Below are 23719 nucleotides of genomic sequence, written 5' to 3' on the forward strand. Positions count from 1 at the left end.
GATAACAAGTAAACCCGTAAAAACAAAGTTTTTCACTATAAATCCTTTATATGCGTGGCGGCTAGAGTCTTCTCGTCCTCTGGCTTGAGATGGCTGCCACCTATGGGTCAGATGATTCTCTGCCAGTATTAAGCTATTGGTAATTAAATATTTAATTAGTTTTCCCTAAACAGTGTAAAATTTTTGAAAAACAATTTCACGAACATTAATTGTCTCGCACAACGAGTCTGTGTGCAAAATGTCAGCTCGATTGGATCACGGGAAGTGGGTTAAAAAACGACCGAAATATTTGCACGGTCGTAAGCAAGCAAGCAAGCACGCAGCACGCAAGAAAGCAAGCAAGCATGCGAACTTAATATAAAGGATTTAAAAAAAACCGTGGCCCATGTCTCGCACCCCCATGTGGTGCAGCGTGCACGCCCAGGTGAAGAGCCGCCCCTCCTCGAGCTCTGGCGAGACACAAACACATCCAGGAGGCTGTGGCTGATGGAGGGCAACCAGTTTCAAGGACGGGTGTGTTTGTGTGCATTACCGGATCCTGTTTGTTGGCATCTCTGACCACAAGCTGAATGCAGGCTGAGTGATGCATTGCAATGGGTGTGTGATATGTGGTGCTTGAACACCGGAACACATCTCCTGTATTTATGCCAGAAAGGGTAAAGCCTCTTTTTGTTTTATATAAATATCATTCAATTATTTACTGATTTTTCCAGCAGCGTCCTGCCGCTACACTGGAGGTGTTTATCTGTCACATGTTTTCAGCCCAACTGATGACGAGTCTTATGTATCATTATTATCGTCGTCGTTCACGTGGGGGAGGAAACCGGAGCACCCGCAGAAAACCTCTCGCGCCTTGCGCGAGGGGGCAACACTCTATCCCCGTCCAGATGGGACAGATGGAGATTAGTCCACACCGCGCCGTGACGCCTTCTCCTGGCCGAGCCAGGGCCACGGCTCCTCCTGGACGCCCATCCACGGGTGTACGAAGAAGAAGCGAGTCTCACAACACCGTCTTTGTGTGATCCACCAACCCTAGCCGCCACCGCCTCCACGGCGCTGGGTCGCTCCAGGCGGCCACGTGCAGCAGCGTAGCCACCGCCGCCCGGCTGGTGAAGGGTGGTGGAGGGCCTTACGACACACACAGTCCGGGTCCCAGACGATTGTTGAACGTGGCCTGCTTTAGGTCGTGCATTCTGTCGGGGGGGGGGGAGACGACTCGTGCCAGACTTGCCACGGCAGTGAGAGTCGCCCACTCAAATGTCTGCCAACTTCCGCTGTTGTCGCGAACGATTTGAGCTGCGCTGAGCGTGATGACTCCGCGGGTCCGTACGCTGCACACGGTTTGTTGTTGTTGCTGCTGTGAAGGCCGCGGTGTTGATGAGGGCCAGGCGCTGGGAGGGGTGCGGGGCTCAACGATTGCTACCTGCCACTTGGCGTGGGCACCCCCAGCGGCAGATGTCCCTGCGTGCCACAAGGTGGACAAATATGCCATTGTCATAAGTAATTCACAACTTTAGATGACACTTTAGAAAGTAAATGTCAGTGTTATTCTGATTTTAGCCAAAATAGTACGATTTGGTGCTGAGGATAAATTGGTACAAATAGCATTGATTGTTAAGTGGTCTTGTCTTTTGTGGGGACGATGGGAAGTTACAAGTAGCTTGGTCATGCTTGAGGTTCATGAGGACTGTAACCTCTGTGCAATAAAACATTTACCTTTAAAAAAAAAAGGAATCAGCGCCTGCTGGGTGAGCCCCTCCCCCCCTCCCTCCCCCCTCCCTCCCCTACCCCAGATCGTGGGAGGGTGGTGCTGATTGACCATACTTCACCACCCCGGTCGGCTCGCCGATGCTAGCCGTGGCCGGTCGGAGTTCCTCGCGATGCGTCGATGCGGTGCGACGCAGCGATTAGGGGTTGTCTGCATCGCCCTCTGCAGCCTATAGCAGCTGTTATGCACGGCGGTCGCCAATGCAGATGGCTATGGAGCAGTCCATAAATGACGTCATGCACCTGGGGGGTGGGGGTCAGACATTTGTGACGATGTGTGACGAGGGGGGGGGGAGGTTTGAGAAATGTGACGTCACATAAAAATGCGCAACTTTAAATAAATATAGACAACACGTTCTACTTAATTAAATAGACTTTAAAAGAAATGTTTCTCCTACAACATCAGAGTGCAGCGGCACATTAAATACGCACTACAATGACAATAGTTTAAAGCGATTTGAAGCATGTTTTTTTGGGGGGGTGGGGGGGTCAGAGCTTTGTGACGTCATATTTGAGAGGGGGGGGGAGTTCTGACTTTTTGTGACGCCGTGTGACGAGGAGAGGGGGGGGGGTCAAAATCGTCCAAAATCGCGTGACGTCATTTATGGACGGCCCCCCTATCTGGACTCGACGCCTTGCCGGGTTTCCGCGTTCCAGGCGAGGTCACGGACCCCCCCCGAGCGCTCTGAGGCCACGTGGCTGCCACGTGGCAGGAGGAATTTACCGGATTCCACCTCCTTGAGTATCAGCGGCAGCGTTTTGACCCCCAGAAGCGAATGCCACCAGAAGTCCCGGTTTTCAAAATCATCGTCAGCCATGGCCAATCCACTGCTGGATTAAGACGTTCCCACCCCTTCTCACTGATATGAGCTCTGTGTGTTGTGTGTGTGTGCTTACTGTGTCTATGTACGTGTTGTGTGTGTGTGTGCTTACTCTCATCTCACTCCACTCCCCTCCACGCACTCTCCTACCTCTCCCCACTCATCTCACTCTACTCCCCTCCACGCACTCTCCTGCCTCTCCCCTCTCATCTCACTCCACTCCCCTCCACACACTCTCCTGCCTCTCCCCTCTCATCTCACTCCACTCCCCTCCACGCACTCTCCTACCTCTCCCCACTCATCTCACTCTACTCCCCTCCACGCACTCTCCTGCCTCTCCCCTCTCATCTCACTCCACTTTCCTCCACACACTCTCCTGCCTCTCCCCTCTCATCTCACTCCACTCCCCTCCACGCACTCTCCTACCTCTCCCCACTCATCTCACTCTACTCCCCTCTACGCACTCTCCTGCCTCTCCCCTCTCATCTCACTCCACTCCCCTCCACACACTCTCCTGCCTCTCCCCTCTCATCTCACTCCACTCCCCTCCACGCACTCTCCTACCTCTCCCCTCTCAACTCACTCCACTCCCCTCCACACACTCTCCTGCCTCTCCCTTCTCATCTCACTCTACTCCCCTCCATGCACTCTTCTACCTCTCCCCTCTCATCTCACTCCACTCCCCTCCACGCTCTATCCTACCTCTCCCCTCTCAACTCACTCCACTCCCCTCCACACACTCTCCTGCCTCTCCCTCTCATCTCACTCCACTCCCCTCCACGCACTCTCCTACCTCTCATCTCACTCCACTCCCCTCCACGCACTCTCCTACCTCTCATCTCACTCCACTCCCCTCCACGCTCTCTCCTACCTCCTCTCATCTCACTCCACTCCCCTCCACGCACTCTCCTACCTCTCCCCACTCATCTTCACTGCCCCTCTGCCCCCCCCCCTCTGCCCCCCCCCCCCCCCAGTGTTCGAGAACAAGGACAAGATGGTGATCGTGATGGAGCTGGCGAGCCACGGGGAGCTCTTCGACTACCTCAACGCCCACCGCCCGCTCCGCGAGACGGAAGCTCGCCGACTCTTCCGCCAGATCGTCTCCGCCGTGCACCACTGCCACAAGGTAGCCCCCCCCTCCCCCTTCACCCCCCTCCCCCCCCCCTCCTTGTGGACACCTTTTTGACCATACTTCACCATCGCCGCTCAAGCGATGGAGTTCAACATCCTCGTCGTTTCGTCGGCGGTGATGGTGGCGTCGTTCGAACGTATCCACAAAGTGATTGCATCGACCGCCGGAGTGGACGGACGGGTGTTCGGATGGATGACGAGTCGACATTCGGAATCGGGATCTGTATTTACACCGCAGGAGGAGGAATCCGATGATCTATAAAGCTCTTCTTCACAGATGTCCAGTCGGGGCAACGAACGCACTCTTCAGACGGGAACTGGCCACGAGTAACGAGCACTTGCCTCGTCTGTGAACGCTACCCGGGGGACCTTTGTCTGTGCCTGCGTGTCAGCCGGCAGGGCGCGTTGCGTCGCTTGTGTCGCTCCGCAAGCCCCGCGCAGACACACACAGAGAGAGAGAGCTGTACACAGAGAGAGCTGCCCGGGCTTGTGAGTGTGTGAGAGGCATTCCGCGTGTCAGCACCTGCCCACGTGGCAGAGGCGAGGACACGGCCACTCCTAGGAAACGTTGGGTGAACGTTGGGCGAACGTTTACAACCACACGCCAACGTTGACACAATGTTGGCACTACGCACTCGCCTGCCTCTCTCATCTGATCTCACTCAACTCCTCTGCCCTCCCAGCCCACTCACGTCTCACGCACAAACCACGACACTGCATGGCAAGACAACACACTCAGCTCACCCACTCACTCATTTATTCAACCACCCACTGACTCACCCACCCACCCACCAGCTCACCCACTCACCCACTCACCCATCCACTCACCCACCCATCCACTCACCCACCCACCCACTCACCCACCCACCCACCAACTCACCCACCCACCAACTCACCCACCCACCCACTCATTTATTCAACCACCCACTGACTCACGCACCCACCCACTCACCCACCCACTCACCCACCCACTCACCCATCCACTCACCCACTCACCCATCCACTCACCCACTCACCCATCCACTCACCCACTCACCAACTCACCCACCCACCAACTCACCCACCCACCAACTCACCCACCCACCCACCAACTCACCCACCCACCAACTCACCCACCCACCAACTCACCCACCAACTCACAACTCACCCACCCACTAATTTATTAAACCACCCACTCACCACACTGCCCACATTCTGCAATGCCCTTACATCGCCCCGCTGTAATCACCTCGACTTCATAACATCCAATCAACGTACTCTCTCATCGTCTGGCACCACTTCGACGGTGCTGTTTGTCGCTGGCCGCTTGATGTATCGGGCTATCGAGGTGGTTATTGCTCAGTAACTGTTAGCGTTGTTGTCGAACGAGTTCAAGAAATGCACGCGGCATTTCTTGAACTCGTTCGACCGAAACTTTCGCCGTCGCTGGTGCCGAAGCCCCGAACGAGAACGTGGCGAGTGGCGCCGCCGCTAGGTCCCAGTAGCGAGCCAGCAACACACTCGGCTCACAAAGGATGCGTTGGACGTGTGTTTGTACGTCTGTGCACATGTACGTCTGTACACATGTACGTCTGTACGCATGTACGGATGTACGCATGTACGCATGTGCGTATGTACGTGTGTACGTCTGTACGTCTGTACGTATGTACTATGTACGTATTTTGAACTTCTTTCGCACCATACGTAGCCAACCGTGCATCGAGATTATTTTGCTGCTTCACGTTTTCCCGTGATGACAGCCGCTTCGTTGAGCTGTCATTTGTGGCTAGGTCGCATCTGAAAGATTCGTCAATAGATCAGGGGGCGAGCAGCAGCTAATGAAGACCGGCAAGACACACGAGGGGGTGGGTGGCCAGCCCCACGCCCGGCCGCCTTTGTCTCCCCAGTGGTGATGTTTACACATCGTACCAGGTACTCACTCGAGACCTGAATCGACCTAGGGGAGTCCCAGTACAGATTCAGATACTCGCCACTGGGTGTTGGCCTTGAGCGGGAATCCAACTCGGGCCGCCGGGTTCGCAGCGCGCTAACCGCTGCACAACTCACTACGCTTGAGAACCCAGTTTACCCACAGCTCAGTCTATACGAGTCTATGGGTCTCTGTGTAAGTCCAAGCATCTCTAGTTGAGTCTGTGGGTGTGTAAGTCTATGGGTCTATGTGTGTAAGTGTGTGGGTCTCTGTGTGTGTCTATGGGTCTCTATGTGATTCTGTGGGTCTCTGTGTGTGTGTCTATGAGTCTCCAGTTTAGTCTGTGGGTGTGTAAGTCTATGGGTCTATGTGTGTAAGTGTGTGTGTCTCTATGTGATTCTGTGGGTCTCTGTGTGTGTCTATGGGTTTCTATATGATTCTGTTGGTGTGTAAGTCTATATGGGTCTATGTGTAAGTGTGTCGGTCTCTGTGATTATGTGAGTCTCTGTGTGTCTATGGGTCTCTATGTGATTCTGTGGGTCTCTGTGTGTGTGTCTGAGTCTCCAGTTGAGTCTGTGGGTGTGTAAGTCTATGTGTGTAAGTGTGTGGGTCTCTATGTGATTCTGTGGGTCTGTGTGTGTGTCTGTGGGTCTCTATGTGATTCTGTGGGTCTGTGTGTGTGTCTATGGGTCTCTAGTTGAGTCTGTGGGTGTGTAAGTCTATATGGGTCTATGTGTGTAAGTGTGCGGGTCTCTATGTGATTCTGTGGGCCTCTGTGTGTGTCTATGGGTCTGTGTGTATGTGTGTGGGTCTCTGTGTGTGTCTATGGATCTCTGTGTGTGTCTATGGGTCTCTGTGTGAGTCACTGGTGACCACCAACTCACTGCACTCGAGAACGCGGTTTAATCACCTGTGGTTGTTTTATTTCTCATGCTCTAAAAATACCTCCACAGTCCGCCTTTAACATTTGTTTACGTAACATGAGCTTTACATTTTAATAATCACCCTAAATACCAGACTCCTCACCGCAATTGTTAAAAAAACACTCGGTTAATGGAATCAGCCCAATGGAGGAATGCAGGGCCCTCTTAAAAACGTTGAGTTGGGACTCAGCAAGCCAGCCTTCATTGGGTTGGGCACCGTCGCAACGATTTGGGCAGTGTTTTTTTATTGTGAAACCCTCGAACACGTAAAACGACGATTGTTATTATCGTGTCAGCTCAATCCAACCACCCAACCACTCACCCATCCGTCCACTCACCCCCGCAAACTCACCCACCCATCCACTCACCCACTCATTCACTCACTCATCCACCCACCAACTCATTCACCCCCGACCCACTCATCCACCCGCTCACTCACCCACTCATTCACTCACTCATTCACCCACCAACTCATTCACCCCCGAACCACTCACTCACCCACCCACTCACCCACTTACCCATTCACCCACTCACCCACACATTCATTCACCCACTCACCAAAAAAACAAATAACCCACGTATAGCCTTAACAGACTGTTGGGGAAAGTGCTGTTAGTGAGCACACGAGGGGGTGGGTGGCCAACACCACGCCCGGCCACCTTTGTCTCCCCAGTGGCGATGTTTACACATTGCACAAGGTACTCATTTGAGGCTGAGTCGACCTAGGGGAGTCTCAGGACCGGTGCAGATAATCGTCACTGGTGTTGGCCGTGAGCGGGAATCGAACTCGGGTAACACCGGGTTCGTAGTGCAGCGTAGCGCTAACCACTGCACTACCGCTCCTCTTCATAGCACAACAACAACAACAACAACCGCCATTCGCCACTAATTGGCGGTGACGTCACCACGACGCTTGTGCCAGGCCATGTGCACCTTGAGGCCACGTGAAGTGTCGAACGCCCACTGGCAGGAGGTCACGGGGCAGACCCAGTTGCCACGGGTCGACTGACTGAGATGACCGAGATGACATAGCACACGCACACACGCACACACATGCACGCTTGGTGCTGTTGTTGTTGACACGCAGCGTGTTGTTGAGTTGTTGTTGTTGTTGGCTGTGCTTGTACACCACTGCATACGCAGCAGCAGCAGCAGCAGCAGCGGCAACACCGCCCCCAACGCGTGGCTCCGTTGTATTCGTCTTTATTGCTTCAACGTAAACCCGCGGCCGTGCATTTCCCTTTCAGACTTACGGCCAGAGACGAGATGGTTGCGGCGAACCCCGCGTCTTCACATTGCCGCGTGGTCTAGCGTAGGGCACCCCCGGCGGCAGCTGCCACTGCGCAGCACCAGGTGGACTCGGCACCTGGCGCTCTGAGCCTGGCATCAGTCTGCCAGTAGGGGAGCGCGGCGATGATTCGCTGCCGTGTGGTCTCGCCTAGGGCACCCCCGGTGGCAGCTGTCACTGCGCGGCACCATCAGTCTGCCAGTAGGGGAGGGCGGCGATGATTCGCTGCTGCGTGGTCTCGCCTAGGGCACCCCCTGTGAACATTTGACCCGTGACACCGACTACACACAATGGCCTACCCGCAGATCTACACAGCAGACCCTGACAGTCTCAGACCGTCAGCTGTTCGGAAGCTGCAGGGGTTCCCCTGAATCCCGGTCCATCCTCTCGTTGTTGTCTCGGCAGAGCGGCGTCGTGCACAGAGACCTGAAGCTGGAGAACATCCTTCTGGACGAGAGCTGCAACATCAAGGTGCAGAGGGGCGAGGGCGGCTCTCACTCCACTGGGCACTGCACGCTCGCTCGCTCGCTCCAGCTGGCACGCGTCCTGACAGCGACTATAGGGGTTTATCTCAGCAGCAGCAGCATTGCCGATGGCTGAACACAAACCTCTGCACCGGTTTCGACATTCCGTGTGTCACCATCGGCAGAGTCACGCTTTGCTTGATCCATTGCTAGGGGTTTATCTCAGCAGCAGCAGCAGCATTGCCGATGGCTGAACACAAACCTCTGCACCAGTTTCGACATTCCGTGCGTCACCATCGGCAGAGTCACGCTTTGCTTGATCCAGACGTTCATGGGCAAGGACCGGATCATTATGCGCGTATGTCGGTAGAACTTCTTTCGCACAGTACGTAGCCAACCGCGTTAATTGGAGGTGTGGTTTTGGAAACAAACTAACCACAAAAAAGCAGTGCTAAAGAAATTAGTTCATCAATCTCGATGATTATTTAAAAGCGCGCAGCTCCAGCGGCTTCCTAATTTAGGAACAGAAGAGCGTTCCAGACGGCCGCAGAAGCTCATCTGAAAGCGCGCGATGCGGTGGCCGTCTTTGTTCGATGGCCGGCGAAAATCCGTTGCTGCTGCTGTGAGGACGAAATCAGCGGCGAGGTTGAATAATGAATTAAGCTCTTGAATAATGAATGATAATGAATGATGTTTATGAACAATTAATCATGATTACGATTACCCGTCCATTTCAGATTGCCGACTTTGGTTTGTCCAACCTGTACGCGCCCGACCGCTACCTGAGCACCTTTTGTGGAAGTCCTCTCTACGCATCGCCCGAAATCATCAACGGACGGCCCTACCGGGGTCCTGAGGTACAGCCCCCCCTCCCACAGCCCCCCTCCACCCTCCCTCCACTCATCCCACCACTACACCCCCAAATATACTCACTCATCCATTCATTAATTTGCCAAGTCACTCAGTAACTCAGAAACTCGCTCACCCACCTAGCCTAGTGCAACAGGTGGTTACCACACCTAGCCAAGACCCTGACCACGACCCTGGCCACGACCTTGACCACGACCTTGACCACGACCCTGGGCATGACCTTGACCACGACCCTGACCACGACCCTGGCCATGACCCTAAGCGCGACCCTAACCGAGACACCGGCCACGACCCTGGCCACGACCCTGACCACGACCCTGGCCACGACCCTGGCCACGACCCTGGCCACGACCCTCACCACGACCCTGGCCACGACCCTCACCACGACCTTGACCACGACCCTCACCGCGACCCTGACCGCGACCCTCACGGCGGTGGTGCGTGGTGCAGGTGGACAGCTGGGCGCTGGGCGTGCTGCTCTACGCCATCGTGTACGGGGCCATGCCCTTCGACGGCCACCAGCCGGGCGCCCTCATACAGCAGATCTCAGCGGCGCGCTACCAGCAGCCCGCACGGCCCTCTGGTGAGTGGCCTCCACCCTCGCTCCACCCTTAGCAGCGTCCACCCCACGCCCTCGCTCCACCCCCATCAGTCTACCCCTAACCCCACGCCCTCGCTCCACCCCCATCAGTCTACCCCTAACCCCACGCCCTCGCTCCACCCCCATCAGTCTACCCCTAACCCCACGCCCTCGCTCCACCCCCATCAGTCTACCCCTAACCCCACGCCCTCGCTCCACCCCCATCAGTCTACCCCTAACCCCACGCCCTCGCTCCACCCCCATCAGTCTACCCCTAACCCCACGCCCTCACACCTGTAACCTGTCCCCCCCCCCCCCCCCGCCGTAGAGGTGAGCGAGCTCATCTCGCGACTGCTGGTCGCGAGCCCCGAGCAGCGTGCCTCATCGCAGGCGGCCGCGCACCACCGCTGGGTGAACTGGGGCTACCGCCGATGCGCCTGCGGCTGCCTGGGGCCCCCCGGGGGGCCCACGCAGGCAAGGGGCCCCCGCGAGGCGGCGGCGAGAGCAGCAGAGGCGGTCCCCCGGAGAGCGGAGCCGGCTCCTGCTGCTGCTCCTGCTGCTCCTGCTGCTCCTGCTGCCCCTGTTCCGCCTGCTTCGCGTAGGTTCAACGGAGGTGAGCGGGTGGGTCAGTTTGCGGGCAAGTGTTGGAGTGAGTGAGGGGGCGAGTGTGGGAGTGAGTGAGTGAGTGAGCGGGCGAGCAAGTGAGTGAGTGGACAGGCGAGTGCTTGAGTGAGTGATGGAGCGAGTGTGTGAGTGAGTGAATGAGCAGGCGAGCAAGCGAATGAATGAACAGGCGAGTGTGTGAGTGAGTGAGCGAGTGAGTGAGTGAGTGAGCGGGCGAGTGAGTGTGTGAGCAAAATGAGTTGGCGAGCGAGCGAGCAAGCGGGTGAGCGACTGGGCTCTCCCTCCCTCCCTCTCACTCCCCGCAGCTCTGCGACAGAAGCTGGAGATGTTCAACGCTCTCATCTCAGAGCGCAAGACGTTGGACTTCCCCAAGACGCTGTACAAGTCGCGCAAGCAGCACGACATGACGTCTCACCAGCACCGCGGGCCGCATCCCACCGCCACCACCGCCACCACCGGCAGCGCCACCGCCGGCACATCCGAACACCCAGCCGGGATCCTCAAAGCCAGCGCTTGTTGCAACAACAACAGCAAGAGCAGCAGCACCGCCGCAACTCCCACCACCACCACCACCACCACGACGACCGGCAGCAGGTTCAGCTTCATCAAGAAGGCCGGGGCGGCCGAGAGGACGCGCGCCCTGCGGCAACCTCCGGCGGCGGCCGCGTCCGCCGGGCCCGAGCGACCGATGCCGCACAAGAGCATCCTGAAGCAGTCAGCGCAGCGCGAGTCCGGCTACTGCTCGTCGCCCGAGCGCTGGGCGTCTCTCGGCGCCCTTCACGGCGGTGGCGGTGGTGGTGCCGCCGCGGCGGCGACGACGGCCGTGGCGTCGACGCCGCGGCGGTTGTCGTCGTCGCCGTCCGAAGCCGGCCGCGGACCTCCGCCGCCCCCCTCGGCGTCCGTTCCCGACCTCTCGTCCGCCGCGTCGGTCGCCGACGAGGGGGGGCGGCCGTGCCGGCCGAAGGGCATCCTCAAGAACGGGGGGCGCCTCTCGACAAGATCCGGCGCGACGGCGCCGGAGGGCGACGTGGCCGGGCGCCGGGCGCCCTTCGCGCGCAGCAGCGAGAGCGTCCTGCCGGACGGAGCGGCTCTGTCGGAGCCGCCGAGGTCGCCGGAGGCGCCGGCGCGCGGCCACGGCGCCGCGGGCTACGGGTGCCGCCGGTGGGCCGGCCGGCGGTCGCGGCGGCCGCCCGCGGCGGCGGCGGCGATGAGAGGGGCGCGGTCCGTGGGGGACCTGTCGGAGAGGGCCGAGGAGGAGGAGGCCCCGCGGTTGGCCCAGAGCCGCTGCTACGGGGCGGCTGCGGCGGGCGTGGCCGACAGCTGCCTCTCGGCGCTGGCGAACCTGGAGGACGTGACGGACGAGTACAAGCGCGCCGCCGTTGGCGCCCACGGCGCAGTCGGCAGCCCGCGAGGGGACGCGGCCGTGGCATGCGCGTGAGATGGGGGGGGGGGGGGTGGGGCGGGCGGGGATCGCAGGGACCCCCGAAGGACCCCCCGAAATGTTAAGCAGCCAGCAACCAACAGCACTGCAGGGATGTGACTAACTGAACGTTTGGCGGAAGGCATTAAATGGGACGGTGCGAGCGGTGGGCGGATCGATGGCACTAATGAACGCCGGAGGCACCGCCTCTCCAGTCCCGCCGAGCCCAGGGCACTGGAGATGGAACAGATGGAAATTAGCCCACACTTTGCTGTACCGCCTTCTTCCAGCCAGCGAGTGGATTGTGCCGCTGGCCGTGGTCTAGAACGGATGCAAACGGGGTCTCCTCAGGTCGACTTATATGACATCAACAAAGATTTAATCGTGGGTGATTATTTTTTTTTATAAATTCACCGCTGGGTATAGCGACCGCGTGTCTCAAGACGTGAGTGTTTACTATTTTATTTTTTCATTTCACCAGTTGAGGCTCCACTGAGCGATGTAGCTCTTTTTCAGAAGCGGACTTGGCCACAATTTATAGTCTTTGGTTTTTTCGGTAAAGTCACGTAGGTAAAAAATAAAAAAAATGAAAACTAAATTAAATCACGGCGTTTTGGGCGCAACACAAGCATCATTCTTCAGGTGGGGACAACATAGCGAAAGCAAAACGAAGTGGCTTATCATCATGTGGAAATTTATAGCGGCCAAATACACTAAACGCGTGATGATGCTGATTCTAAATGTGGAGAGGAAAACCGGAGGAACCGGAGAAGAATCCACGTGACCACTGGGAGAAAGAGAGACATCGCAAACTGCAAATATACAGCAGCAGGTGTCGGGGTCGGGATCGAACCCACGTGCTCCTGTCTACCAGGCGAGGTAGTTAACATCTCGCCACGCGGCAGCTGTCAGCACCACTGGCGCGTCCCTTTCGTCCGCGACAATCACGAGCGTGGCGCGCGCACGCTCACGGGCACGCTCACGTTTACAGAAGTCCGTGGAGAGAGTTGCGATAGTTGAGGATGGAGACTCGATCGGTGGAGGCAGCAGATTCCCGTCGCGCGCACAGGCGTGAGCGTTTAGGTTCGCATCCCAGCGAGGGTCAACTCAACGCGATATGGGGATCATGACTCGTCATTGTGTACACCATCGACACCATCTTCATCATCATCGTATGTTCTCGTTTTCATCAACAGCTATAATCACATCATCATCATCATCACCACCGTCGTTTTCTTTGTAACTATTTGCATGGCGTTCATAATTTTGGTGCCATCGTTGTAATCATCATCTTAAATCTTTATTACCATCATTATTTTAAATACCATCATCACCGAGGTTATCATCACCATCATCATCACCACCACCACCGCCATCATTATTATCACCACCAACATTCTTTAAATACCATCATCACCAGGTTTATCATCATCACCATCATCATCACCACCACCACCATCATCATCACCAGCACTATCATCATCACCACTACCACCATCATCATCACCACCACCACCATTATTTTAAATACCATCATCAACCACCACCACCATCATAATTATTAAAACCATGCTGAACTACCACAATCAGCATTACCAATATCATCATCACCACCACCACCATCACCACCACCAGCATCATCACCACCACCATCACCACCACCATCACCACCACCAGCATCATCACCACCAGCATCACCACCACCACCATCACCACCACCAGCATCACCACCACCATCATCACCACCAGCATCACCACCACCACCATCACCACCACCAGCATCATCACCACCACCATCACCACCACCAGCATCACCACCACCACCATCACCACCACCAGCATCATCACCACCACCATCACCACCACCATCACCACCACCAGCATCATCACCACCACCATCAGCACCACCATCACCACCACCATCACCACCACCAGCATCATCACCACCACCATCACCACCACCAGCATCATCACCACCACCATCACCACCACCATCACCACCACCATCACCACCACCAGCATCATCACCACCACCATCACCACCACCAGCATCACCACCACCAGCATCACCACCACCACCATCACCACCACCAGCATCATCACCACCACCATCACCACCACCATCACCATCACCACCACCAGCATCATCACCACCACCATCACCACCACCAGCATCACCACCACCACCATCACCACCACCAGCATCATCACCACCACCATCACCACCACCATCACCACCACCAGCATCATCACCACCACCATCACCACCACCATCACCACCACCATCACCACCACCATCACCATCACCACCACCAGCATCACCACCACCACCATCACCACCACCAGCATCACCACCACCACCATCACCACCACCATCACCACCACCATCACCACCACCATCACCACCACCAGCATCACCACCACCACCATCACCACCACCATCACCACCACCATCACCACCACCATCACCACCACCAGCATCATCACCACCACCATCACCACCACCATCACCACCACCAGCATCATCACCACCACCATCACCACCACCAGCACCATCACCACCACCATCACCACCACCATCACCACCACCATCACCACCACCAGCATCATCACCACCACCATCACCACCACCAGCATCACCACCACCAGCATCACCACCACCACCATCACCACCACCAGCATCATCACCACCACCATCACCACCACCATCACCATCTTCCCCTGCGTCGGTAAGGAACGAGCATATCCTGCTGCAGAACTTCAACCTTGGCGGACACGTTCATCGATAAATAAACCGTGACACGGATGTGCCGGTCCTTGTCATGGGAATGTGGAATTTCCAGCACTGCCAACGGAGATGAGCGACTGCTGCTTCCGCCTTGAAGATGGCGGGGGTGGGGGGGCCTCTGTGATGCCCTTTGACGCCAACGCTTTGAGATGAGATTGAGGCGCTTGCTGATCGTCGCAGCGAAAAACCGCCAGATCTTGCCATGGAAGCTACGGAGCGAGGCTTCTTCAGCTATAGATGACAATAATACTGGCTTGGTAGCCCAAGTATTTCTTCATTATCACCTTTGTTGTTATTGTTAATGGTATTACGATCAAACGTCGGGATTCCAGGGCATTGCCCACGGCTAAGTTATAACATTTCATTCGGAATGAATGTGCGCTGGTCTGCATTTGGGGTGTCTCCTACGGATGCTAAATTAGATATTGTCCGACCAATGGTTCTGTTCAACGGTCTCGTACAGTATTTTTTACATTTGTTTTTGTACAATAAATGTCAATTATCTGAAAGCGATCGTGACGCCGTCATTGCTATTCACTTGGTAACCTATCAGCTACAGCCTCCCGTGAACCACGTGGCCTCCCTGTGGCCACCCCCACTATGAGCCCCCCTACAATCTCGTCTACAGATCTCTCTATCTTCCTCGAAACTTTCATCGCCAGTAAAACAAACACACAAACGCTCAAAGGCGCTATGAAGTTGGCCCATGGCCCGAAACGTCACCAACTATAAATCTCGTTAGTAAAAAGGCCACACACCACCACCATCAACACCACCAACACCACCACCATCACCACCACCACCATCACCACCACCACCACCACCATCACCACCACCAACACCACCACCACCAACACCACCACCAACACCACCACCAACACCACCACCAACACCACCATCACCACCACCAACACCACCACCATTACCACCACCAACACCACCACCACCATCACCACCACCACCATCACCACCAACACCAGAGCCTGACTGCTGATGAGACTCTGAATGGCAAAACGGGTCGTTGGAAGGTGCCCCTTGCCGTACAGCGTTTCAAATGACTGCTGGGGCAAGTGGCGATTGTTGAATGGTGGCACGTCACGCGACGCCTTTGTCTCCCCCAGCACCGCTGATGTTTACGCATCGCAGCGGGTACTAATTTAAGGCTGAGTCGACCCTAGGGAGGAGACCTACACGCACACACCCTTACCATCATCATCATCATGTCCCGGGAATTGACAGCGGTCGCGAAATTCAATGGCATTGTTTCAGTCGCGCCCACTGGGCCATTGTTCTCGTATCCTGGAGCCAAAGTGTGGCGGGCGAAGATTTATTTTATGGGTCGCGGTGAGAAATAAATAAATAAATGTTTTCTTACATTCTTATTGTGGAGAGGCGGATATGTGAAGGAGTGTGTCTGCTCAATCTCGTTCGTTATTTACATTATGCATATTTACATTACATCATCGTATTTACAGTATGCATATTTACATTACGTCATCATATTTACATTTGTGTATATTTACGTTACGTCATCATATTTACATTGTGTATATTTACGTTACGTCATCATATTTACATTTGTGTATATTTACGCTACGTCATCATATTTATATTGTGTATATTTACGCTACGTCATCATATTTACATTTGTGTATATTTACATTGCGTCATCATATTTACATTTGTGTATATTTACGCTACGTCATCATATTCATTTTGTGTATATTTACGCTACGTCATCATATTTACATTGTGTATATTTACGCTACGTCATCACATCTTTATTGCGTCATCAGCCAATGACGCCTACCCATCGTGTCGAGTTGCGTGCATGTCGGTCGAGTTTCGCGTCGAACTGGGACCCCGCAAGGGGCGCAGAGAAATCGCCCTCGACTCTGCGGATGGGCGGTTCGCTAGCATCGGTGCAGCCGAAAGTCTGCTGATGAGACACCGCGTGTCGAAACCGGTTCTCGCCCCGACGATCGGCAGTTCGCTTTCGACGGCGGTGGAAGTCTGCGTGCGTGCGCGCGCGCGCGCTGATCTCGGTTCGCGCCCCACGTCGCCAATGGGGAGGGAAGGGGGAGGGTTGGGGGAGAGGGAGGGAGGGAAGGGGGGAGGGAAGGGGAGGAGGGAGGGGGGAGGGGAGGGGGGAGGGAGGGGGGAGAGGGAGGGAGGGAAGGGGGGAGGGAAGAGGAGGAGGGAGAGGGGAGGGGGAAGGGAAGGGGGGAGGGAGGGGGGGGAGGAAAGGGGGAGGGAGGAAGGGGAGGGAAGGGGAGGAGGGAGGAGGGAGGCAAGGGGGAGGGAGGAAGGGTAGGAGGGGAGGGAAGGGGAGGAGGGAGGGGGGAGGGAAGGGGGGAGGCAAGGGGGAGGGAGGGAAGGGGAGGAGGGAGGGGGAGGGAAGGGGGGAGGCAAGGGGGAGGGAGGGAAGGGGAGGAGGGAGGGGGGACGGAAGGGGGAAGGGGGGAGGGAGGGGGATTGTAAGGGATGGTCTCAAGGCACGCGGGCGATCGTTTATGGATCTGTAGGCTGAGGAAGCTAAATGACTGCCTGGGTCCACCGCTCCCACCGCCCCTTCCCCCACACCCCCCGACCGCCCCCCAATCCACCCGAGTGCGGCGCTAATGCGGGTCGGGTCACGTGGCCGGGCCCCCGGGACTCTTCGTGGGGGGGGGGGATGCCCACAAGCGCGTTGCCTTGAGACAGCGCGACCGTGTTTGGAATTGTTTCAGAATCTGAAGAATTGTTTCACATTGCAGGAGCAATCCGCAGGGCCCATGAAGTTCCTTTTCACAGATGTCCAGCAGTCGTGTTCACAGACGGCGATGAGACGGCACCGCTCAGGACCCGGGGATATTTGACAACCGGGCTGTCACGTGCAGCGAGTTGATGGGTCTCAGTGAGTTGATGGACTCACGCAGAGACTCCTAGACTCGCAGAGAGAACCATATACTCACGTAGAGATCAATTGACCCACACAGAGACCCACAGACTTACACAGAGACCCCATAGACTTACACAGAGACCCCATAGACTTAAACAGAGACCCCATAGACTTCAAAAGAAGACCCACAGACTCACACAGAGACCAATATACTTACATAGAAGACCCACAGACTCACACAGAGACCCACAGACTCACACAGAGACCCATATCCTCACGTCGACCGAGTTGTAATGAAACCGGGTTCTAAATGTGTCGTGCTGAGTTGATGGGCTAAGCCCGGTCACCGTACGGAAGAGCAAGAACACGACCTCCTGTATACCAGGCGAGGTAGTAAACATCTCCTAGCCACCATGATGATGATGAGAGAGAGACGCAAACTCCAAATATACAGCAGCAGGCGTCAGGGTCGGGATCGAACCCACGACCTCCTGTAGACCAGGCGAGGTAGTAAACATCTCCTAGCCACCATGATGATGATGAGAGAGAGAGACGCAAACTCCAAATATACAGCAGCAGGCGTCAGGGTCGGGATCGAACCCACGACCTCCTGTAGACCAGGCGAGGTAGTAAACATCTCATAGCCACCATGATGATGATGAGAGAGAGAGACGCCAACTCCAAATATACAGCAGCAGGCGTCAGGGTCGGGATCGAACCCACGACCTCCTGTAGACCAGGCGAGGTAGTAAACATCTCATAGCCACCATGATGATGATGAGAGAGAGACGCCAACTCCAAATATACAGCAGCAGGCGTCAATGTCAGGATCGAACCCACGACCTCCTTTAGACCAGGCGAGGTAGTTAACATCTCCTAGCTACCATGATGATGAGAGAGAGAGACGCAAACTCCAAATATACAGCAGCAGGCGTCAGGGTCAGGATCGAACCCACGACCTCCTGTAGACCAGGCGAGGTAGTTAACATCTCCTAGCCACCATGATGACGATGAGAGAGAGAGACACGCAAACTCCACATACACAGTAGCAGACGTCAGGGTCGGGATCGAACCCACGACCTCTTGCCTACCAGGCGAGCTAGTTAACATCTCCTAGCCACCGTGATGATGATGAGAGAGAGAGACGCAAACTCCACATACACAGCAGCAGGCGTCAGGGTCAGGATCGAACCCACGACCTCCTGCACACCAGGGGAGGTAGTTAACATCTCCTAGCCACCGTGATGATGATGAGAGAGAGAGACACGCAAACTCCACATACACAGTAGCAGACGTCAGGGTCGGGATCGAACCCACGACCTCTTGCCTACCAGGCGAGCTAGTTAACATCTCCTAGCCACCGTCATGATGATGATGAGAGAGAGATACACGCAAACTCCACATACACAGCAGCAGGCGTCAGGGTTGGGATTGATCCCACGACCTCCTGTAGACCAGGCGAGGTAATTAACATCTCCTAGCTACCGTGATGATGATGAAAGAGAGAGAGAGACGCAAACTCCAAATATACAGCAGGCGTCAGGGTCGGGATCGAACCCACAACCTCCTGTATACCAGGCGAGGTAGTTAACATCTCCTAGCCACCATGATGATGAGAGAGAGAGACGCAAACTCCAAATATACAGCAGCAGGCGTCAGTGTCTGGATTGAACCCACGACCTCCTGTAGACCAGGCGAGATAGTTAACATCTCCTAGCCACCGTGATGATGATGAGAGAGAGAGAGAGACGCCAACTCCAAATATACAGGAGCAGGCGTCAGGGTCGGGATTGAACCCACGACCTCCTGTAGACCAGGCGAGGTAGTTAACATCTTGTGCCACTGCAGCGCCCCAAATGGCACGTGTCCAATCGAGAACGACCCCGTGGGCTTGTCCAGCATCGGATTAGCAATCATCTTTATCATTTAATAAAAAATATTTCATTTGATATCGCGTCATTCGTGCTCATTGCATCCCACTAAGCTGTACATTAGTTTTATATATACACTGTAGTTATGTATATACCAGAGGTGTGGACTCGAGTCATGTGACTTGGACTCGAGTCAGACTCGAGTCATGAATTTGATGACTTGCGACTCGACTTGGACTTGCATAACAATGACTTTGTCCCACCTATGAGATGTGGACTCGAGTCATGTGACTTGGACTCGAGTCAGACTCGAGTCATGAATTTGATGACTTGCGACTCGACTTGGACTTGCATAACAATGACTTTGTCCCACCTCTGGTATATACACTGTAGTTAAATATTTTGTAGTTTATATATACACTCCCTGGTTAGCAAGGCGTGGGGCTGCTCTGTGACGTCACAGCGATGAACCACGGTGAAGATGACGTCATGTACACACCGCGTCGAGGGTGAAGGCGCAGCCCAGCAATTGCCCGCCCACACGCCCCTGAGAGCGCAATAACACTGGTCAGCACAATTTGTCTGGCATAAGGTATTCCAACGGTTTTAATGTAATTTTGGGGTGCTGATTCCAAATCTGGCATCAGTTGTTGTCTATCACGTCAGGTTTTTGAGATATCAAATATTGCATTTTCAATAAAAACTGCAGAAGAAAAATATTAAATAAATGTGGATATCTACATAAAATGATATTATAAACACACTACCATAAAAATACAGCACCATATTTTAACACTAAAGCAGTCACTGACTCGCAACAACTTGCAATCATAAGTGACAGAGTTAATTTCGGGTAAAATCAATAAAAATGGGGTATGCTGATAGCATAAAAATGAGATGTCATAGAGCAAATCTGAGATCAGATTTGGAATCAGCACCCTGAAATTAGTTTAAAACAGCTGCAAAAGTCCAGGCCAGAAAAAAATGTTTTATTTTTGTTGACCAGTGAATTATTCCTCCAGAGGGGCGTGGTGCTGTTCGGGCCACTCTTGCCGCCACGTGCCAACATGTGTGTGTGTGTAGTGCAGCAGACGAGGCAGTCGCAGGAGGCACCTTCTATCGTAACACCGTTTCTGGCCATTCACACTCACAGGGTCGCCTCCTCTCTCTCTCGACCACGTTGCCGTACAGCCCCGGCCTAGCCACGACCCTGGCCGCGTTGCACCAACGGCGTCGACCGAGACAGCTGTCCGGCCGCGCAATGATCGGACGAAGGCGGCAAAGATGACGAGTCCACTTCCCGGAACCGGCAGCCACGAGCTCCCGCTCTCTGCTGCTTTTATTCTACTCGGAGGCGCGGCCTGGCTCCGCCCTGACCGCGCCTCCCTTCTCGAACCCACTAGAGGGTTCCAGGGGCTGCCCGATGAGGTCTACCGTGACCCTTGCCCCAGTTCCTCCGCCCTGCCGGCACACAGACGTGTACATGCTTAGCGACGTGTGTGCTGTCCACCGCAGTTGCCGCTGCTGGACAGCAGTCGGCGCTGTGTCACTACACATGTGTGTACGTTGAACTTCTTTCGCACCGTACGTAGCCAACCGTGCTAATCGGAGGTGCGGGAGAAGGACGACAAACTCCACACATGAGGCAGTTCTAAAAAAATGAGTTTGTCAATCTGGATGATTTCAAAGTGCGTAACTCCAGTGGCTTCCTAATATCAGGAGGAGCGTTCCAGACGGCCGCAGAAGCGCATCCGAAAGCGCCGCGCAACATCGCGGTGACCGCCGCCGCCTTTGTTCGACGGCCGGCAAGCCGAATGCGCAAGCGCGCAGAGGGGAACCGGGTTACGTAGAACAGCAGGCGAGCTCGCTCATCATGGATACCAGGGTGGACTGTGCGGTGATGGAGCCATGCCTGCCTCTGCTGGGTGGACATGCGCAGATCGGACTCGGTGCGACCCTCCCGGCGTTGCAAGTCTCAGTGCGCTCGCTAACCATTGCCGCAGTGTGGTGGCTGCTACCCCCCTCCCACATACCCCCCCCCTCCCCATATCCGCCCCCCCCCGGATTGTGTGAATAATGAAACGACAGCGCCTTGAGAGACGTTCACAGAGGGAACGCATTGAGCGAGTTCCCTGTGTGATCGTTGAGTGTGGAGAGAAGTGAAACAACAGCAGTAGGAGGGGAGGTGAGGGGAGAGAGGGGAGAGAGGTGAGGGGAGGGAGGTGAGGGGGGGGTGAGGAAGGGGAGGGAGGAGAGGGAGGGAGGTAGGGAGAGAGGGGAGGGAGGAGAGGGAGGGAGGAGAGGGCGGGAAGGGAGGGCCCATCCATCATCAACCATCAACAAGTCCACATCTGGGTTCGCCCCCTTCTGATTTCAACGCGGCCCGCCCCTGGAGGATGCCGTGATGGCTTTGCCAAATGTGTCCAGGCGGGTGGTGGTGGTGGTGGGGTGTAGCGAGTGGGGAGCAGTGGGTGTAGTGGTTAGCTAGCTGAACTCTCACGAACCCGGCCACACGAGTTCGAATCACGCTCACGGCTACCACCGGTGACGATTATCTGAAACGGTCCCGGGCCTCCCGTAGGTCGACTCAGCCTCAAATGAGTACCTGGCGCGGTGTCTGTCGTAAACATCGCCACTCGGGAGACAAAGGCGGCCAGACGTGGTGCTGGCCACCCATCCCCCCTTAGTGCCGTGCCGGCCTTCGTAGGTGCTGCTGCTTGCTAACAACACTTGCCCCAACAGTCTCCTTGGGGCTATACGGTGGATCTTTGGGGGTGCGAAATCAGGGATAATGACAGCCGAGCCCAATGTGTGGAACCGGGCGAGCGAGCGAGCGAGATTCTCAACTAAAATAGAAACGTTTTATTTTATTTTACCAGGTAAGGTGTGAATCTCCCTTCCCGTGTGTGTGCGTCAAGGAGTAGCCGTGGCCCTGCCTGCTCCAGGTAGAAGGCGCCACAGCGCGGTGTGGACTCCACCTGTTCCATCTCGGGGTGCTCAGGTGTCCTCCCCACATGTGCAAACACTCGCGTGAACCGGCTGAAAAATTATCCTCATACGTCGAGGACCGGTAGAGCTTTGGGTGGTTGCTGGTAGCGCCTGGATCGTCACCACCGCGTGGCTGCTGCTGCTGCTGCTGCTGCCTCCCCACTCGTCTGTCTCCCCCTCCTGACGCATCTGAGTCGTCTCCTCTGTCCCTCTCGAGTCGTCCTTTCGCTCTCTGAGTCATCCTCTCTATCGGAGTCATCCTCTCTCGAGTCGTCCTCTCTCTCTGTGTCGTATTCTCTCTCTGTGAGTCGTCCTCTCGTTCACTCTCTCTCTCTGAGTCGTCCCCTCTCTCTCTGAGTCGTACTCTTTCTCTCTCTCTAAGTCGTCCTCTCTCTCTCTGTGAGTCGTCCTCTCTCTAAGTCATCTTCTCTCTTTCTCCGAGTCGTCCTTTCGCTCTCTCTCTGAGTCGTCCTCTCTCTTTCTCTCTGAGTCGTCCTGTCTCTCTGAGTCGTCCTCTCTCTCTCTCTACGAGAACAAGCACCTCCTGCGGTGTAGCGTTACAAGTTGACATCATCTCTCTCTTTCTGAGTCGTCCTCTCTCTAAGTCGTCCTCTCTCTAAGTCGTCCTCTCTCTAAGTCGTCCTGTCTCTAAGTCGTCCTCTCGCTCTCTCTCTGAGTCGTCCTCTCTCTCTCGGAGTCGTCCCCTCTATGTGACTCGTCCTCTCTCTGTGTCGTCCTCTCTGTCTCTCTGAGTCGTCCTCTCTCTAAGTCGTCCTCTCTCTAAGTCGTCCTCTCTCTAAGTCGTCCTCTCTCTAAGTCGTCATCTCTGTGAGTTGTCCTCTCTCTCTCCTGGGTGTGAGCCAGCACAGCGACGCGCTCATTCGAGAGGCGGGTTGTGAAGAAGAGGAGGAGGTGGCGGAGGAGGAGGTGAGAAGGGAGGGGGCCGAGCCGTACACGCAAGATTAAAAGGGGGGCCGGTGGGGGGGGGGTGTTGGCGGGGGAGGATGACCGCTTGTTAACTTCATTGTAGCTGCCGAGATTCAATTCTTCACCAGCACCGCCATAATAACACCAAACAACACCGACAAACTCTCCCTCCACGCCAACTCCTCCGGGCTGCCACGAGCCCCCTTCCCGTTGGGGGGGGACGGGACGTGAATCTTGGCCGCTGGCAGCCGCGATTTTCACGTGGCGATGATGACGACGACGACGACGACAATCCACTTGGTTGGGCTATCGTCTGTGATAGCCAGGGTCGCCTCTTGACAAAACACAACATCTACCTAGCAGCTCAGTGAGCCTGACCTGGTAATTATTTTAAAATAGTTTCATGTTTTTCCCCTCTTTCTCACAGAGGTCCCTCTGAGCCTCCTCCTCCTCCCAGCAGCAGCAGC

At 55.5% G+C, this 23719-nt stretch overlaps 2 protein-coding genes across 2 annotated transcripts in view; both read left to right on the forward strand.

Moving 5' to 3' along the window:
* LOC144945676 (uncharacterized) overlaps positions 1–11815 on the forward strand; it is a 27315-nt gene extending 15500 nt beyond the window's left edge. Inside the window, exons 3-8 of the mRNA XM_078874243.1 lie at positions 3563–3714; positions 8245–8310; positions 9041–9160; positions 9624–9756; positions 10082–10366; positions 10683–11815. Coding sequence (XP_078730369.1) covers positions 3563–3714; positions 8245–8310; positions 9041–9160; positions 9624–9756; positions 10082–10366; positions 10683–11815 — 1889 coding nt within the window. The remainder of the gene's footprint in view (positions 1–3562; positions 3715–8244; positions 8311–9040; positions 9161–9623; positions 9757–10081; positions 10367–10682) is intronic.
* A 1562-nt stretch (positions 11816–13377) lies between these two features.
* On the forward strand, positions 13378–15087 carry LOC144945677 (uncharacterized; the record flags this gene model as incomplete). The annotated part of the gene is made up of 1 exon (XM_078874244.1): positions 13378–15087. A coding segment is annotated over one exon (1209 nt), but the record flags the coding sequence as incomplete, so codon positions are not given.
* Positions 15088–23719: the final 8632 nt, after the last annotated feature.

The sequence above is a fragment of the Lampetra fluviatilis genome, chromosome 38 (assembly GCF_964198595.1).
Source record: "Lampetra fluviatilis chromosome 38, kcLamFluv1.1, whole genome shotgun sequence".
NCBI lineage: Eukaryota > Metazoa > Chordata > Hyperoartia > Petromyzontiformes > Petromyzontidae > Lampetra > Lampetra fluviatilis.